This window comes from Pavona decussata, unplaced genomic scaffold (assembly GCF_977016875.1).
Source record: "Pavona decussata unplaced genomic scaffold, jaPavDecu1.1 SCAFFOLD_13, whole genome shotgun sequence".
NCBI classification, from domain to species: domain Eukaryota; kingdom Metazoa; phylum Cnidaria; class Anthozoa; order Scleractinia; family Agariciidae; genus Pavona; species Pavona decussata.
In genome coordinates, this window is record NW_028145436.1 from 839,490 (window position 1) to 854,956 (window position 15,467).

At 37.4% G+C, this 15,467-nt stretch overlaps 1 protein-coding gene across 1 annotated transcript; it reads left to right on the top strand.

Annotated features, from left to right (window-relative positions):
* Positions 1 to 3,632: 3,632 nt before the first annotated feature.
* On the top strand, positions 3,633 to 14,926 carry LOC146487765 (dihydroxyacetone phosphate acyltransferase-like). Its single transcript, XM_085126860.1, has 14 exons — positions 3,633 to 3,934; positions 5,590 to 5,766; positions 6,203 to 6,536; positions 7,096 to 7,247; positions 7,835 to 7,965; positions 8,432 to 8,583; positions 9,020 to 9,091; positions 9,775 to 10,080; positions 10,687 to 10,766; positions 11,762 to 11,905; positions 12,528 to 12,633; positions 13,579 to 13,672; positions 14,212 to 14,279; positions 14,637 to 14,926. Exons 1-14 carry the CDS (start codon positions 3,767 to 3,769, stop codon positions 14,696 to 14,698), a joined length of 2,046 nt encoding a protein of 681 aa, XP_084982986.1. The 5' UTR covers positions 3,633 to 3,766; the 3' UTR covers positions 14,699 to 14,926.
* The last annotated feature ends 541 nt before the right edge of the window (positions 14,927 to 15,467 follow it).

Genomic DNA, 15,467 nt, shown 5'->3' on the forward strand with positions numbered 1-15,467 from the left:
AAAACTGATAACCTGCGAAATTCAACCTCGATTGGATAACGGTTGTTAGATTCTTAAGTACTTTTCTTCCTCCCAGTATATATAGTGTGATCAGAAGTTTACGATATTATTGTCTTCTTCTTCTTAATAATAATAATAATAATAATAATAATTTTAATAATAATGAAATAACTTTATTATTTACAGGAATAAAATCTACTAGATACAATTTGAATTCTATTAAAACCTGAGTGATTACACAGTTTGCTGTCATAAAATTGTAAAATTTCAACATCTCATATATAAAAACTAATTCATATATAATAATAATAATAATAATAATGATGATGATGATGATGATGATGATGATGATAATAATAATAAATAGGTTCTTTAAAAAACGCATTTTACATCATAACGAAGTCTCAATGCTTTTTACAGTCCTTTTACATAAAAAACCCTAAGGCTGAAAACGTTCTCTTAAAAAGAACAGATTCCAATCTTGATTTAAAACAGTCTATAGTGGAACACTTCTTCTTCTCCTTCTTCTTCTTCTCCTCCTTCTCCTCCTCCTCCGGGAACAATTCAACAACCACAAAGATGACTACTCTTGATTATTTGGGCGATTCAAATAGCACGCTATCACTCACCCTAAATTCATTTACCGACAGGTTCACATGCGAATCCACACTGGTGAGAAACCATTTGAGTGCCCGTACTGCAAGAAGGCTTTCAATCAATCCGGGAACCTTGCTACGCACGTGAGAATTCACACTGGTGAAAAGCCCTATCAATGCAAGTATTGTGACAAGCGCTATGCCCAGTCCTCCGCTCTTACAAACCACCTGGTGACGCATATCAGAAATAAGAGTGAATTCTTTCCTGAAGACTATTAAAGAAGGAGGGTCGGTTTCAGTTATTGTATGGCACCATTTTCTTGCAAGGTGTTAAGGGAGGCAGCCTGAACGACTCTTGAGTTAGAGGCGTTGGAGATCCCCGGTTCAAGATTTCTCGATCCGTGGTCGTAGACTTGATCGTGACCCGTATTCAACTCCTACACCATCCTATATGAATTGTCAGCTAGCCAACCTCCCACTAGATGGAAATTTTTATAAATGTTTATTTTAAGTTTATAATATTTCTAACTTCTCTAATTTGCAGTGCCCCAAAGGAGCACTCCAGTTACTGTTTACAATAATTCTATACTATAGTTACTGATCTGTAGCCCGAGTGCCAGACTCAGGGCTTTCGTTGCACTGATCCGCACGCCTTTATGGCTCGTGGGCGATCCCATGGTACCAAGCAACCTTGTTCCCAACCTCGTTCCCAGAGGAAGAGAGAGGAGCCTGGTACCCAAGGGTAACTAGCCTGCCGTATAACCTGTAATACTTCTGTCATAAAGATGTACTAGACACTGATTAGTCTTCTTGGATATTTTTTTTGGCTTCGATGTCTGTAGATTTTACTACACGGTCCGAAACATTTTGCCGGGAAGTTATTTTCCGCAGAAAGTGAATCCACAAGTAAAATAATCGCAGTGTGAAACTCAAATCAAATCAAAACCAAATCAGCTTAGATGCCAAAATGCCAAATCGTGCTACAGTTCATGTTGAATTTAATAGCGGTTGTTCCCTGCTAGCAGAGACCTCTTTTCCGTTGTATTCGTCAGTCAGGTCAGCGAATACAACGGAAAAGAGGCCTCTGCTAGAAGGGAATAGAGGTTGTAGAATAAATCTACAACAAAATGTCTTAACATGTATTTATAATTTATAAATTCAGACCAACCGGCAGAAGCAAGACGTTTGAAATCAAGTCGTGCTACCGCCGAAAATCAGTCGTAACGACGAAAAACATTAGCTAGAGTAGTCAGTTACCACCTGTGTTGGTAGGATAGCCTGACACTGAGCAGGCTTAGACCTTGTTCCAATAATCTAAAATCGCAATTTTTGTGACTATCTCTAAACAATTGACTTTTTAATGTTTTTTAATTAAAGTATTTACCAGGAGCCATATTTACATATTTATATATCTATGTACGTAATGAGACAAATTATTTTAAATTTGTAAGTGAGAAGTGAATAAAAACATATTTACATCGTTTGTTTTAACTGTCTCAATTAATTTAGGATCCGGAGAAAGAGAAAATTAAAAATCTAACATTTTTCAAAAGGAAAGACTTTTCAGGAAACGATCATGTAGCAGGAGCCATAATCAGGGATCCCTGATTCATGTAAGGTATAAAAATGGAAAACTATAATTTGCAAATCTGAGATAAATGAGCTTTGAGCTCAGAAAACGCACAACGATATCACGATGAAACTGCACTAAAATCGCGGCTTCGAGCAGCTGGCTTACACGTATGCACATGCGATTTGAAGTCGCAGTCCAACCTCGTTCTCAGGGAAGACAGAGGACCCGGGAACGAGGTTAATCGCAGCGCGCGCCTTGCATTGCGCGGGAAAAATAGTGGGTGAGACAAGCGCGCGACAAAAGTTGCATCAAAAATTGCACGTGTGAACGGAGCTTTTATACGTATTTGCATCGAATTATGATTGCTGTTTCCGTCTGTTGTGATCGGCCAGTGGAATTACTTTGGTTTTGGTTTTACGACACTAAAAAGAAAAGAAAAAAAAAACCGCTTAAACACCTGTTAAATGAAAACCACTCTAAACACAAATTAGACAAATATGTACATCACGAAACTTACATGTAAAGGTTGGAGGTTACTTAATTTCAGGCCTCGAGGACTGAAAAAGGAGAGAGCCAAATATAAGCACAATTTTATGGCAAAGCTGCCTTTTCTATCTGGAAAACTGATGGAAGGAATAAGGTTTTGTTACGAAAAGAAAGCCTGAAAAAAATTCAGGCTTCAACGCAACTGCTTAAGTTGCGTATAGTAACTGCTAGGAACTTTCTTCTACTTGATCTTTCATCCGCAGTTCAAAATATATGTTTCATATATTTACATTTATTTATTCATCCTTCACGGGTATATTACGAACTCACTATGACCAGCTCCTAGTTGACTTGATAGCTCACTGGAAGAACACTGCACCGGCATGGCAGAGGTCATGGGTCGAATCCCGTTCAAGCCCGAATTTTTTTCAGGCTTTCTTTTCGCAACTGCTTAAGTTGCGTAGTTAATTCATCCTTCACGGATACGTTTCGAACTCACAATATGACCAGCTCCCAACTGATCCCAGTTGGCTTGATAGCTCAGTTGGTAGAGCACTGCACCGGCATCGCAGAGATCATGGGTCGAATCCCGTTCAAGAGTGAATTTTTTCAGGCTTTCTTTTCGCAACTGCTTAAGTTGCGAAGTAGCTGCGAGGATCTTTCTTCTATTTGATCTTTCATCCACAGTTCAAAGGCTTCAAAATACAGGTTTCATATATTTACATTTATGTTAGGTTTACTAGGTTTTCTCTATTTTTCTCCGATTTTCAGAGATTTTTTTAAATAATGTAAAATTTTCCTCAAAAAACGTACAAATATACGATACTAGGGGCCATAATCGGATATAAGTAGGAAATTACACTGGAAAAAAAGTTTGCAACATACATTTTACATTTCACAATCCGCATTCCGCATTCGGAGATCCACAATCCTAATTTTCCACTGGATCACCCGATGTCACGGCACATGTGCAGTTCGTGATCACTTTGTGCATTGAACAGAACCGAAAGAGAACCTGGAAATAACTTTCATTGCACAAAATTAGTCGCTTTTGCCAATGGAAAATCTTTAAAATACTCGCGGATTAATCAGTAAGGAATTTGTATTGGTAATGGAGCCCTTTGATTTGGATCTGTTGAAAGAGGGAAGCTGGAGTGATGTTCTTTGGAGCTTGAAACGCTATGCTCCTCAAGGCTACAAATTCGCTGTCACTCGAACGCCTCAGGAAATTAAATCCGATGTTCTAAACTCCAGACGTGTTCAACATGTTATCACAAAGGTATTTGTTTGTTTTTTGATCAAATGTTCTTCGTAGATTTGTAAATTTGATCTGTGTTCATTACGGGGCGGGAGAGTGATTATTTTCGAATTTCCTAATTTACTCAAACAGCTGTCTGTCCGCCATGCCATTCAGTCAATTTAATAACCTTCCACGCGGATTAATTTATTAATTTTATTACACAGCCAAACAAACTTAAATGTATTTCAAGCAATTGGACCGTTATTGTTTCGGCTGCAAGATGCTCAACGTGAATGTGTAACGTTTGCTTGCTATGTATTGCACAATTGGTACAAGTCCAGGGCAGGGTGGGTAGGGGGTGTCTATAACCCGGCCAGGATGAGAAAAATGTCATTGTAATATCTCAGCAAAGCCACACAGGTTTGATAAAACGTTTTGATCAACATGGCAGAGACGTAGGGACAAGACAGGCACGGCACCTGGTGTGTGTGTGTGCTGATGTAACTTAAGTGACCACATGTATGCAAGCGGACAGCTACAGTTTGGAGATAATGATTTGCTCACATGTGGTTTTCAAATTCTATATAATATAAGCGCCCCATGATATTGGCAATAATTTATCGTCAGTTTGATACAGCATCAATATGATATTGATAGTATGATGTTATTGCCCAAGGCTTGTATAACCTTTAGCAATGATGTTACAATAGTATTATGGTGTCATTGTCATAAGGTAGATTCCAGGCTAAATTAAACCTAGTCTGTGTGACTGGCGGCTGATGGGATGTTGGGCAAAGTTGGAAGCTGGGTGAATGAGCAGCTAAGTCACAAGGGGAACAAGGGGAATGGGGAACAGGCGACTGGAAATTTCCCCACAGCTTCACTGCTGCCAAACTTTATATTCACTGGGAGACAATACCGCTAAAAGTTCCTTACACAGGAAAGTTAAGTTGGCAAATTTGCATTCTCAAAAATTTCCAAAGTTGTGGGCACTTTAACATGACAAAACTCCAGAGACTTGAGGCAAGTTTGAAGGCAGTTCTTCATATGACCTGCTGTCTGGTGTTTGAAATAAACAACACCCCAAAAAGTTTCTGAGAAAGTTGGTGAGATTAGACTACTTATGGTTCTACTTGTCACCAGTAGTTTGTTCCAGGTGGAGGGGGGAGGTGGGAGGGGGGTGGGTGTTTGTTGGAGTTTTTAATGGTGATGTGCAACTAGGTTCTCCAAACCTTGGAGCCTCTTTCAGACCAAAACGTCTAATTTTTCGAACCTTTTTTCAGGTTCAGTCTCCAAAATCCAAACCCACTTTCAGACCTGATCTCTAAAATTCATATGCATTCTCATACCTAGTCTCAAAAATGTATCATGATTTTCAGACTTCAGATTAATTTTTTAATCTATTTTCCATTTTCAAACCGAAACGTCTCAAAAACCCTACACCTTGGATCAGCACATATGTGTATAGCCAGCATAAGGGAGTTGCCCTCCAAGCAGTTTGATAGGGCGATGTAGCAGCCCTTATACAGTCTTGCATGATTGGCTTGCAACCCTTCTTGAAAACAATAGAACGAACAATGAAACAATACCCCCAACCCTAAAAACAGCAGCTGCTACACTGCTGGTGTGATAACATGCTTTCCAACTGTTTGTTACCACATTCACAAGTGTCATATTGTTTGTTCTGTTTTCAGACTGCCGAAGATAGGAAGGTGACTGTTGAAGCCGTTACTGATGAAGTCAAAGCCATTTTAGAAGAAATGGGTCATAACTTCAACCTCAGTAGCATCAGAGTCATGGCAGTTATGCTCCGCAAAATTCTTTGCACCCTGTTCCGCAGAGTGCTCATCAACAGAGAAGGCTTGGAAAGGGTATGTAAAATTACAGCACAGGAATCTTTGTTGATCTCTTCTTACTGTACTGTACTGTACTGCACTGCCTTGCGCTGCCCTACCCCGCCCAGCCCTGTACTGCACTGTACTGTACTGTAATGCACCGCGCTGCACTCTACTGTAAGTTACTGCACTGCACTGTACTGTACGCACTATATTGTACTGTACTGTCTTGCTCTGCACTGTACTGTACTGTACTGTACTGTACCGCACTGCACTCTACTGTACGTTACTGCATTGCACTTCACTGTACGCACTATATTGTACTGTACTGTTTTGCTCTGCACTGCACTGCACTGCACTGCATTGAACTATATTGTACGTACTGCACTGTATTGCAAAGGATTTATGTAAAGTCTTCAAATGTGGGCTACCTGCTGACATAGCTGGTGATTATTGATGTTATTTTTTACAGTTGCGAGATGCTGCCAAGAATAATCCAATAGTGTTTGTTCCCTCACACAGAAGCTACATGGACTTTCTTCTTGTGTCATTCATCTGTTTTGCCACAGACATTCCTCTGCCATTTATCGCAGCAGCTGCAGATTTCATGAACATGCGGGTTGTGCGTACCCTGTTTAGAAACAGTGGAGCATTTTACATGCGGCGTTCTTTCATGTCTGATCCTCTTTACTGGGTTGTGTTCACTGAATATATTCAGAATCAGCTTCAGCTTGGTGATCAGCCTCTAGAGTTCTTTTTAGAAGGAACACGAAGCAGAACTGGAAAATTTCTCCAGCCAAAGCTTGGTAGGTGAAATGTCATGTCTTTCTAAAGCAGGAGTTTCTCTATTTACTAGTGAATACGAGGGTAAATATACCAAAATGGCTTGGGGCTCATATTGCATCTGGTCGCTAATTTTTGCATGAAGCACAATCAATTCTAGAGATGTTCTAAAGCCAGTGTTTTTTTTTTTTAAATAATTTTATTGCCTTACAGAACACAGAATAAATGATTACAATACTAGATACTACTTGGAAATGACTACTTACGGAGATGACATTAACTATTGTACTAGACGAAGCTGATTCTGCTTACAATACTATACTTACAATGTTGACACTAATAGTATTTACAAGAAATTACAATGGAAAGAAAAAAGTGCAGTAAGATGGTACAAAAGGGAAGAAAATGAAACGCAGATAACAATACATGTTACTTGCACAGACCTTACTCAAAAAATTGTGCAAGCTGAAGAGTTAATAAGACAAAAAAATATTATTAGGTTGATTATGGAAAGCATTACTAATAAAGCCAGAGTTGTACTTTTCTGTGCTCTGTAATATGTGAATTAAACTTGATTCTCAGGTGTCCTATCCATGGTTGTTGACTTGTACACGACCGTTCGAGTACCTGATGTCCTTATCTGTCCAATCAGCATCAGTTATGACAGAATACCAGAAGAGTCCCTTTATGCGTACGAGCTTCTGGGAATACCCAAACCAAAGGAATCATTAGGAGTGAGTCAACAGACTACTTTCATGTTATATTTCATCAAACAAAATATACCAATTTATTATATAAAGACCAATGAAATACCAGGTGAGCTTTCGCGTAAAAACATGATATCTTCACACGTGAAAATAACATGTTATCCTCACACATGAAAAGATCACGGTTGCTATGGTTACATAATTTAAATCGTGCCTTTGGCAATGATTTGGTTTTTCATTAGTGTTTATATAATAAACAGAACATTACATGGCTGCTTGGAGATATGAAGTTTCTCTTCTCGTGTTGACAAATATTTCACGTGAACTCAACACTTAACAGAAATTTTGTATCTCCGTGCCGTCATGTAATATCCTCTATGTATTTTTTTATGCTATTTTCATGCTATTAGTATTTTGTATGTTATTAAGGACATTTACTTTAAAAGTCAATGCATATATGGTTTTGTAATAATAATAATCATCATCATCATTATCATCATCATCAATATTTGCATCTAATGCTTTGATTTCTTTGTTTTTGGAGTTTCTACTGTACTCAGAGATTACAGTCTGTTGAAAAAGGGGATTCCCTAATATTGTTCATTTTTCAAAAGGGTTTGATCCAAAGCAGATCAGTCTTGTCAGAAGACTATGGGAGCATTCATATTCACATTGGAGAGCTTGTGCCAATGAGCAGATTTACAGAAGGAAAGCTCAACAGAGTGGACAATGCCTCTATACCCAGGTAGATATAGAAAATTGATATTTAATGGATATTACTTGTACTGGTATTTTTAATTAGCTGTCAATAAATCATCCCAAGACTGCCAAAGTATATTTCAGCTATATAAATGTTAAACTGCAGGGGGAGATATTCATCATCATCATGGCTTGGCTTCATGAATGAAGCAGGGGGAGGGGGGGGGGGGTTCACATCGACTGCAAGCACGCTCATGGCTGACAAGTCCATTGCAGGACAGGACAATGTAGAACAGACCAGAGAATAGTAAAGGAAATTAAGCAAACACCTACAATAGAGCCTGTGGAAAATCGGAAGCAGTGGGATGTTTTGATTGGTCAATAGCCCTTCAATCAAAAATAATGATAGATTTTTGACAAAAACTGATACTATATCTTTAAGCACTAAGCTGCTACCAGTGAATACCTTGTAGTCTGAGAATTGATGAAACCTTTGTCTTGTATTTTTGCAGACATTTATTTCATTTTTTATCTGATGAAGAGAAGAAGGTGGTCAAGTCGCTGGGATACAAAATCCTCAACGATCTGCAAGCGGGAATGATTTGCCCCTCCAGTGTCCTTGTGTCTGCAATAATGCTACAGAACTTGAAAGGACTCCATTATGGTATGATTTCTTGACTTGAAATTCAAAAGGGTGCTTGGAAAAAAGCCCTGGCTATGGTGACTTTAAAGTGCACAACATTGAAATCCCTGTCAGTAATTTTCACACTTTGATACCACATTAATCATTGTCCCAGGAAAACTATTAACAACCTTTTTTAGCAATATTACCAAAAGTTTTAACCAGCACAAAAAATTGGATTTAAAACCAGTATAATAATTATGACAGTGATCCAAAACTGACTTTGAGTATTTTTTTTCCATGCACCTCTTTGTTTATTTATAAGGGAGCACTTGAACTTGTTTTGTCAGAACTTGGGACATGCATTAAAGTTACCAAGTTATACAGATTTTTTTTTTTTGTTCTCCAATGATATATGCATATGTATGTATGTCCATATTCAGTTGGATTGGAGTTTTTACCTTGCCCCTTTTTTCAGATGAATTAGTGGACAAATTCACATGGTTGAAGGAACTGTGTCAAATGTGGAATATACCTATCAAATCTGCAGGTTTGTTTTAATCTTTCTCTCTGTCTTTCATGGTAGTAATGATTATAGGCCCCAGTCAGATTACATTGTAGGTGCTCAGATCAGGTTCTCAAGCACGGGCAGTGTGTCTGAACATAGATCTTTTTCACAGCCGCAGCAGCACTTCCTCAACTGCTAGCACTCAGGCACCGGTTCTTGGCACAGGCACTAATCTGAACAGGATTTTGTCAGTCCTAGTGCTTTTTCCCAAGGCCTCCCTGCGATATAGTAAACAAAATGGCAATGGCAAGTGCGAAATGGAAGAATGAGGGAAGGTTTGCTCTTTGGGCACCAAAGAGTCCTTTTCATTGCCTAGGCACAGGATCCTCAATAGAACAGGTGCCTAGTATTAACAGGGTCATAGATTTTCACCTCACTTGTAAGATGCCATATAGCTGTTCGTTTGCTGATTTAACAATGTAAGTGGGGAGTTCTTTTAGTTAACAAAATTAATGTGGGTAATTTGGATAATTATGTTTCTCTCAATGTAATTTTAGATTTGATGTTTCATATTTTATAAATCTTGATGCACAATGCCTCTGCAATTAGTCAAGCATTTCAACATTTTATATGTAATGATGTGTAATTTCTGAAAGTTTGGAAGTTATTTTAAGTATTTTATGTAATATGCTAAAATTGTTATTCCATTGTTCTTTTCCACCAAGGTGATTCCAATAATGTCGCTCTGGTGAATGAGAGCATTGATTTCTTAAAGTCATCTTTGGAAAAAACAGAAAGTGGATTTGTGAAACTCAGAGATTATCAAACAGCTGAGGGTGACGGCAGCAGTACACAGGGAGCAACAGCAAACAGCAGCGTACCTCTGGCCAAATCTGTGACAAATGTCAAAGATGAAGCTGCCATCCACATGCTGTTAGCTTGCAAGAGGAATGTTATTCTCTTTCACTTCTTCAGAACAGGAATGTTTTCATTAGCAGCGAACAAGCAAAGAGCTTCTGAAATATACCTGGGTGAGTTAAATTCTTCTCTAATTCAGTTATGTTCCTCTTTGAAACTCCTCTCTGGAGGTGCAAATCTCAATTACATTTAACAAGCTCTTAAAGTACATGTAAGCTTCTTCGAGATTTCCTTGCCACCTATTGTTTATTAAATTGTTTTCTTAATTTACTATGTCAATTCTTCCTTGGGTTCAGCTCAAATGTATTTAAGTGTGATTACTATATAGTTTCTGCTGTTGATGTATAAGTTTGTCATTTTTTATCTCTGTATTTTTTCTCTTGGTACAATAAATAAATAAATAAATAAATAAATAAACAAACAAACAAACAAACAAACTAACATTAGCCTCTGTTGAGCTTTGTGACCTCCCTAGGAAAGGGGTCTTCCCCTACTAGTGTGTGTGTGAAATTAAAGGGCATGGTTTTTTGGGCCGTTTTGGTTAGTAATAGAGTATCGATTCTAATGTCAATTGATCTCAAGTTGAACAGACGCTGTTTTGCGGTATCGAAGACAGTTTTCTTGTTCAAAACAAAATTCATTATACTTTTGTTTTCTTCACACACTGTTTCCTGCATGTCTTTGCTATATTTTTTTGCTAATTGACTTTTTCCTTTTAGTTCAACTGTTTGCTGACTTCCAGTTCCTGGTCAAACTGTTGGTAAAAGAAGTCCCTCAAGTTATGGAACAAAACAGTGAGGTAACAATATTATTGTGCTACCATGAGATGAATGTTTTATGCTAGTTAGTAGTCAGAGCGGTTTTCAATCATGTGTAGAAAAAATTTTGTATTATAGCTTTCAGGCTGCATCATCATCATCATCATCATCATCATCATCATCATCATCATCATCATCATCATTTATTTGCCTCAGTAAAAGAAGAAAACATTCAAATTACAAGTCAAAGTAATGGCAAGGAGGCGTCAAGAAACCGCCAGGCTTATAAGAGAGGCCACCTCGGCTGTTGTTAATAAATAGAAAATATGGTGCTATGTAAGTGCGGCTTGGTCAATTCATGATTTTACAAATAAAAACTCCAACATTTTTTCCTTAAAGGTGAAAAAACTCGATGAAGGAGTAATTGATATTGGGATAGAGTTCCAGATTTTCCGACCTTGGTAAAGGATTGTAAATTGCTTAAGATTTGTGCGACAAGAATGCAATCGATAGCGGTTTCTGTTCTGGTGCCACTTGTTATTAAGACTAGCCTAGCTCCTACACAATACAACTTCCTAAAAACAGCTTTGTTGGAGGCTATGTTAAGTTTTGCGATCATTTTAAAGACTCATTCCTAAACTCAAACAAAATGAGTTTAAACGTTTGGAACTGAGACAAAATTAGAAGGATTCATATGGAGAAACTGGGGCATAACAGTGCCAATATCTCACATCGAAATTACAATAAGATGCTGATTTTTGGCAAGTAGACATTATTTATCATACGCTTTCAGAATATCTCAGTATTAATCCCATAATTTCATAAACGTAATTTTTCTGACATCATCACTTTAGGACACTATTGAAAACCACTCTAAACACATACCAATGCTTTGCTACTTGCAGTGCATTATTGAATAATATATTAAGTACTCACATGCAGTTCTGATATACTGCTGAGAACTGAGACAATAAAAATTATTCTGTCTCAGTTTTGTTCTATTGTTTGTTTGTTTGTTTGGGTTTTTTTTTTTCAGACATTTGAATACTTTCGAGAAACCACTCAGTTGTTGGAGCAACATGGATCAGTAAATGTTAAAAACTTCAAAGTTACCATACTTCAGGAAAAAGATTTGAGCTTCAGCAGTGATATGTGGAAACCCATTTTAACAGCCTATTGGGTGAGTTTTCCTTAAAGCTGCCCAAAAATATCCAAAATTTCAGGAACACAAATTGATGCAGAAAAAAGTAGTTATTGATAAGAAGGGGTTTTAATGAATTATCTAATATCAGCAAAATTGTGTTGCAAATGTTTCTTTAAGTTAATTGGGGATTTTTATCATCTTTTTATAATAAAAGATGAATGTTTCTTGAAGTGTTTACTCGAGTCTATTACACTCGAGTAAACGTCCAACGCCGAACCCTTCAAATCGCTAAAATCGCCATCTTCAACCTGAAGAACGACAACGCACAACATTTAAGGTAAAAATACGTTTATTTCGATGTTAAATGAGGATATTTATCGCAATCTAGTACGACAAAACGAGGATTTTCGACATTCCCATACATTTCCTCTATAAATTCAAAATACAAACAGTCATACAGTTTGTGCGGGCCCCCAGTCGGCGACAGCTATCGAGCAAACACGAAAAAGAGAGAGATGAGTACGAGAAACACAAGTTTATGCATTTTAGAACAAACAGCGGCTTGACGTTTCCCGTTTGGCGTTAGCCGTAAACGCGAAGCTAAATCTCTCTCTTAGAAATTAGGAAGTAAGGTTGAATCTGTTATTTCCTGGCTTAGATCACTTGCCAGTTTTTCGTCAACTATCCTGATGGAAGCCATGAGAAACCGCTGACTGAGATTGTAAAGCAAATTCAGGACAAGGCAGCAGAGCTTGTTCTTACAGGTATGTTTAGTCACCCACATCGCAGAATGATGTACGAGACAACCCTCAAGAACAAAAGAGCTGAATACTGGAGACTAGGTCTCCCTTACTGTGCAGATTCAAGGTTACGTCCCTAAAAAATCTTGGTTTCTGCTTGATTTCTTTATGAAGAGAATTTTGAGCAAAAGAACAGAGAGCCTCTTGCTTATCATTTTCACTTCCAACAATAAAAAGAAATCTTTCATTTTAAGGACAATGCCTACTAATAAAGAAGTGTTTTTGTTTGGTTTACGACTATGCGGGGAAAGCAGATCTTAGCAGGGCTATTGGAATCCAAAAAGAAAATTGGGGGTAGCGAGGTATTTTAGTAGAGATAATTAAGCAACAATAGCCTTTTTCACCGTTCACTCTGCTCATTTGAATTACAATGAAATCTAGCATGTATGTGAGGCAATTTCGGGCTATTTTGTAGTTTTAGCCCGAAATTGCCTCGCATCCACGTTGGATAACATTGTAATGCAAATGAGAAAAATTAACCGTGAAAAGGGCTATTACTATAAAAAACAGTTAAATACAAAGCAGTGTATGGCGTTTTTTTTTTTTTCCAAGTTGAAGCTTTACTATCGCTGAAAAATGCCTGGATACCCCAGTTTTCTTTTTAGATACCAAGAGCATTTGCTACGTTCTCCGCATAGTTTTAAACCGCCTAAAAATATCTCTGTACTAGTAAGCACCACCCATAGGAAACTCGAGTATCTCGAGATGCACAGAACGTATGCGCAGTAACAAACCGTCCTTAAGGTGTCACTTAATTTCTCAGTAAGGTAGTCATTGTCGTTCCCAAATTAGTCATACTGTAAGTTAGTTTTGTTTCTTAGCGTCTCAAAATATTGTTAAAGATGTGTGACAGTAAAGTATATTGATAGAAATGCCATCTATATAAATTATGTTCCTTTTTTTTTGCAGGAGATGTGAAATTCTTTGAAGTCCTCTCACTTGACTTGTTGAGGAATTCTGTCTTAGCTTTGGCAGATCTGAGAGTTCTTCAAGCAACAAAAAGGTGATTGAACAGCTTTTGGAGTAGGACATTGTGTGAATAAAAGTGTTTTGGAAGCCACTGAAGGAATAAAAACTAAGAGTTTTCCAGAATGTGTGCGGTTTTGACTATCAAGAATTTCAAATTTGTGAATTTGTCTTGCTCATTTTTACGTGAAGCACATGCTGAACTGTTAAAAAAAACTTGCGTGGTTGTGTTTTTGGAAGCGTGCCTGGAATATTTATTGATTATTTATACGAGCTCTATAGGAAGCACGTAGGTGTTTTGCATGGAATTACATTAACACATAAAGGATTTAATTGTCCTATTTTCTTGATATGCTCTTGAAGCGAGAGTGAATTGTAAACTGAACTGTATTTTCAAATGTGATTGGTAATGGAGGTTAGCTATAAGGCACTGAGTTCTTTATCCAGAAACATTTGGCTATCGTTAAATTGGAGTCAGACCCACCTTGCTTTAGCCTGAATTCCCTGTTTTATAATTAACATGTGTCTGTTTTAATACAACCAGGCTGCTAACAGTATCGTTTTAAAATTTTACAGTGCTGATGGTGGAGTTTTAATCTCAGTGCCGAGCAGTGGAAAGGTTGTGGAAACATATCAGAAAATTGGTAAGCTGACAGTTCGGTTTTCTGGGCAGCACACAAGTTCAAGACTGGTTCAATGTACCCCATATTTTGTTACAATAAAAATAAAGGAAAAAGAAAAACAGAAATGAAACAACTTTCGTTTGAATGGTCACACTTTTAAGATTTCATCCACAGACTCGAAAGTTACAATCACCATGTAAGGCTATCTAATTTTCCCGCCAAAATGACACTGGTTCACGCGCGCGCACCCTTTGTCTATTGGAAAAACTCGTAGTACTTGAATCTAAAGGTCTCAACTGTCTTTACATGCTGCATCGACCAAGCTATTTAATGGAGAGGCTAGCTAAGTAATTTGTGTTTCCTTTGGTTTTTTTTCAGGTGATTTTCTTGACTTGCCTTCGAATACTGCGCTATTTTCCTCGCCACTTTCAAAGTTATGAGAGAAATTAAGGTTAACAAGCAACGATAATCGTACTGGAGAAGATGATGTTTCACAAAAGAATTGGAAGCAGTAACCGTTAGACTGGCCTGGTCATGATTTAGAGAAAAGTTACTTCTTTGATGTTGATAAGAAACTAAGGGAGCAAACGAGAACAGAGACTACTGAGTGAAAATACAGGCTGAGGAAATCGAAACGAAGACGCGTTCTACGGATCTCATGATATTAGAAAAAGGAAAATTAGAAACATCAAAGCGCACAATGTATGCAAATAAGTGAAAACTTATGTAGTTTTCTAATGATGATGATGATGATGATGATGATGATGACAAGTAATAATAATGTCCATAATATTCGCTTGAGTTTTATAATACTATTTACAAGGCTAAAAAGTTAAACCGATATTAAAAAAACAAACGTTTTCGTTAAGGATGACTTGATTAGTCGAAAACGTTTGGATTTTTTAATATCTTTTTAACTTTTTAGCCTTGTAAATAATAATAATAATAATAATAATAATAATAATAATAATAATAATAATAATAATAATAATAATAATAATAATAATAATAATAACAATAATAATAATACATGGGAAATTAATAGGTTCACTTAGGACTACAACATACACGGCAGAGTTAATTATCTGATTCATCAATTACAAGCGCGGTCGAGAATTTAAACTCGGGGCTACCGGGAAACAACTTCATCTATCGGCCTATAGCTAAAGAGTGGGATTTGAACACGGGACCTCCGGTTTTCAAATCCGA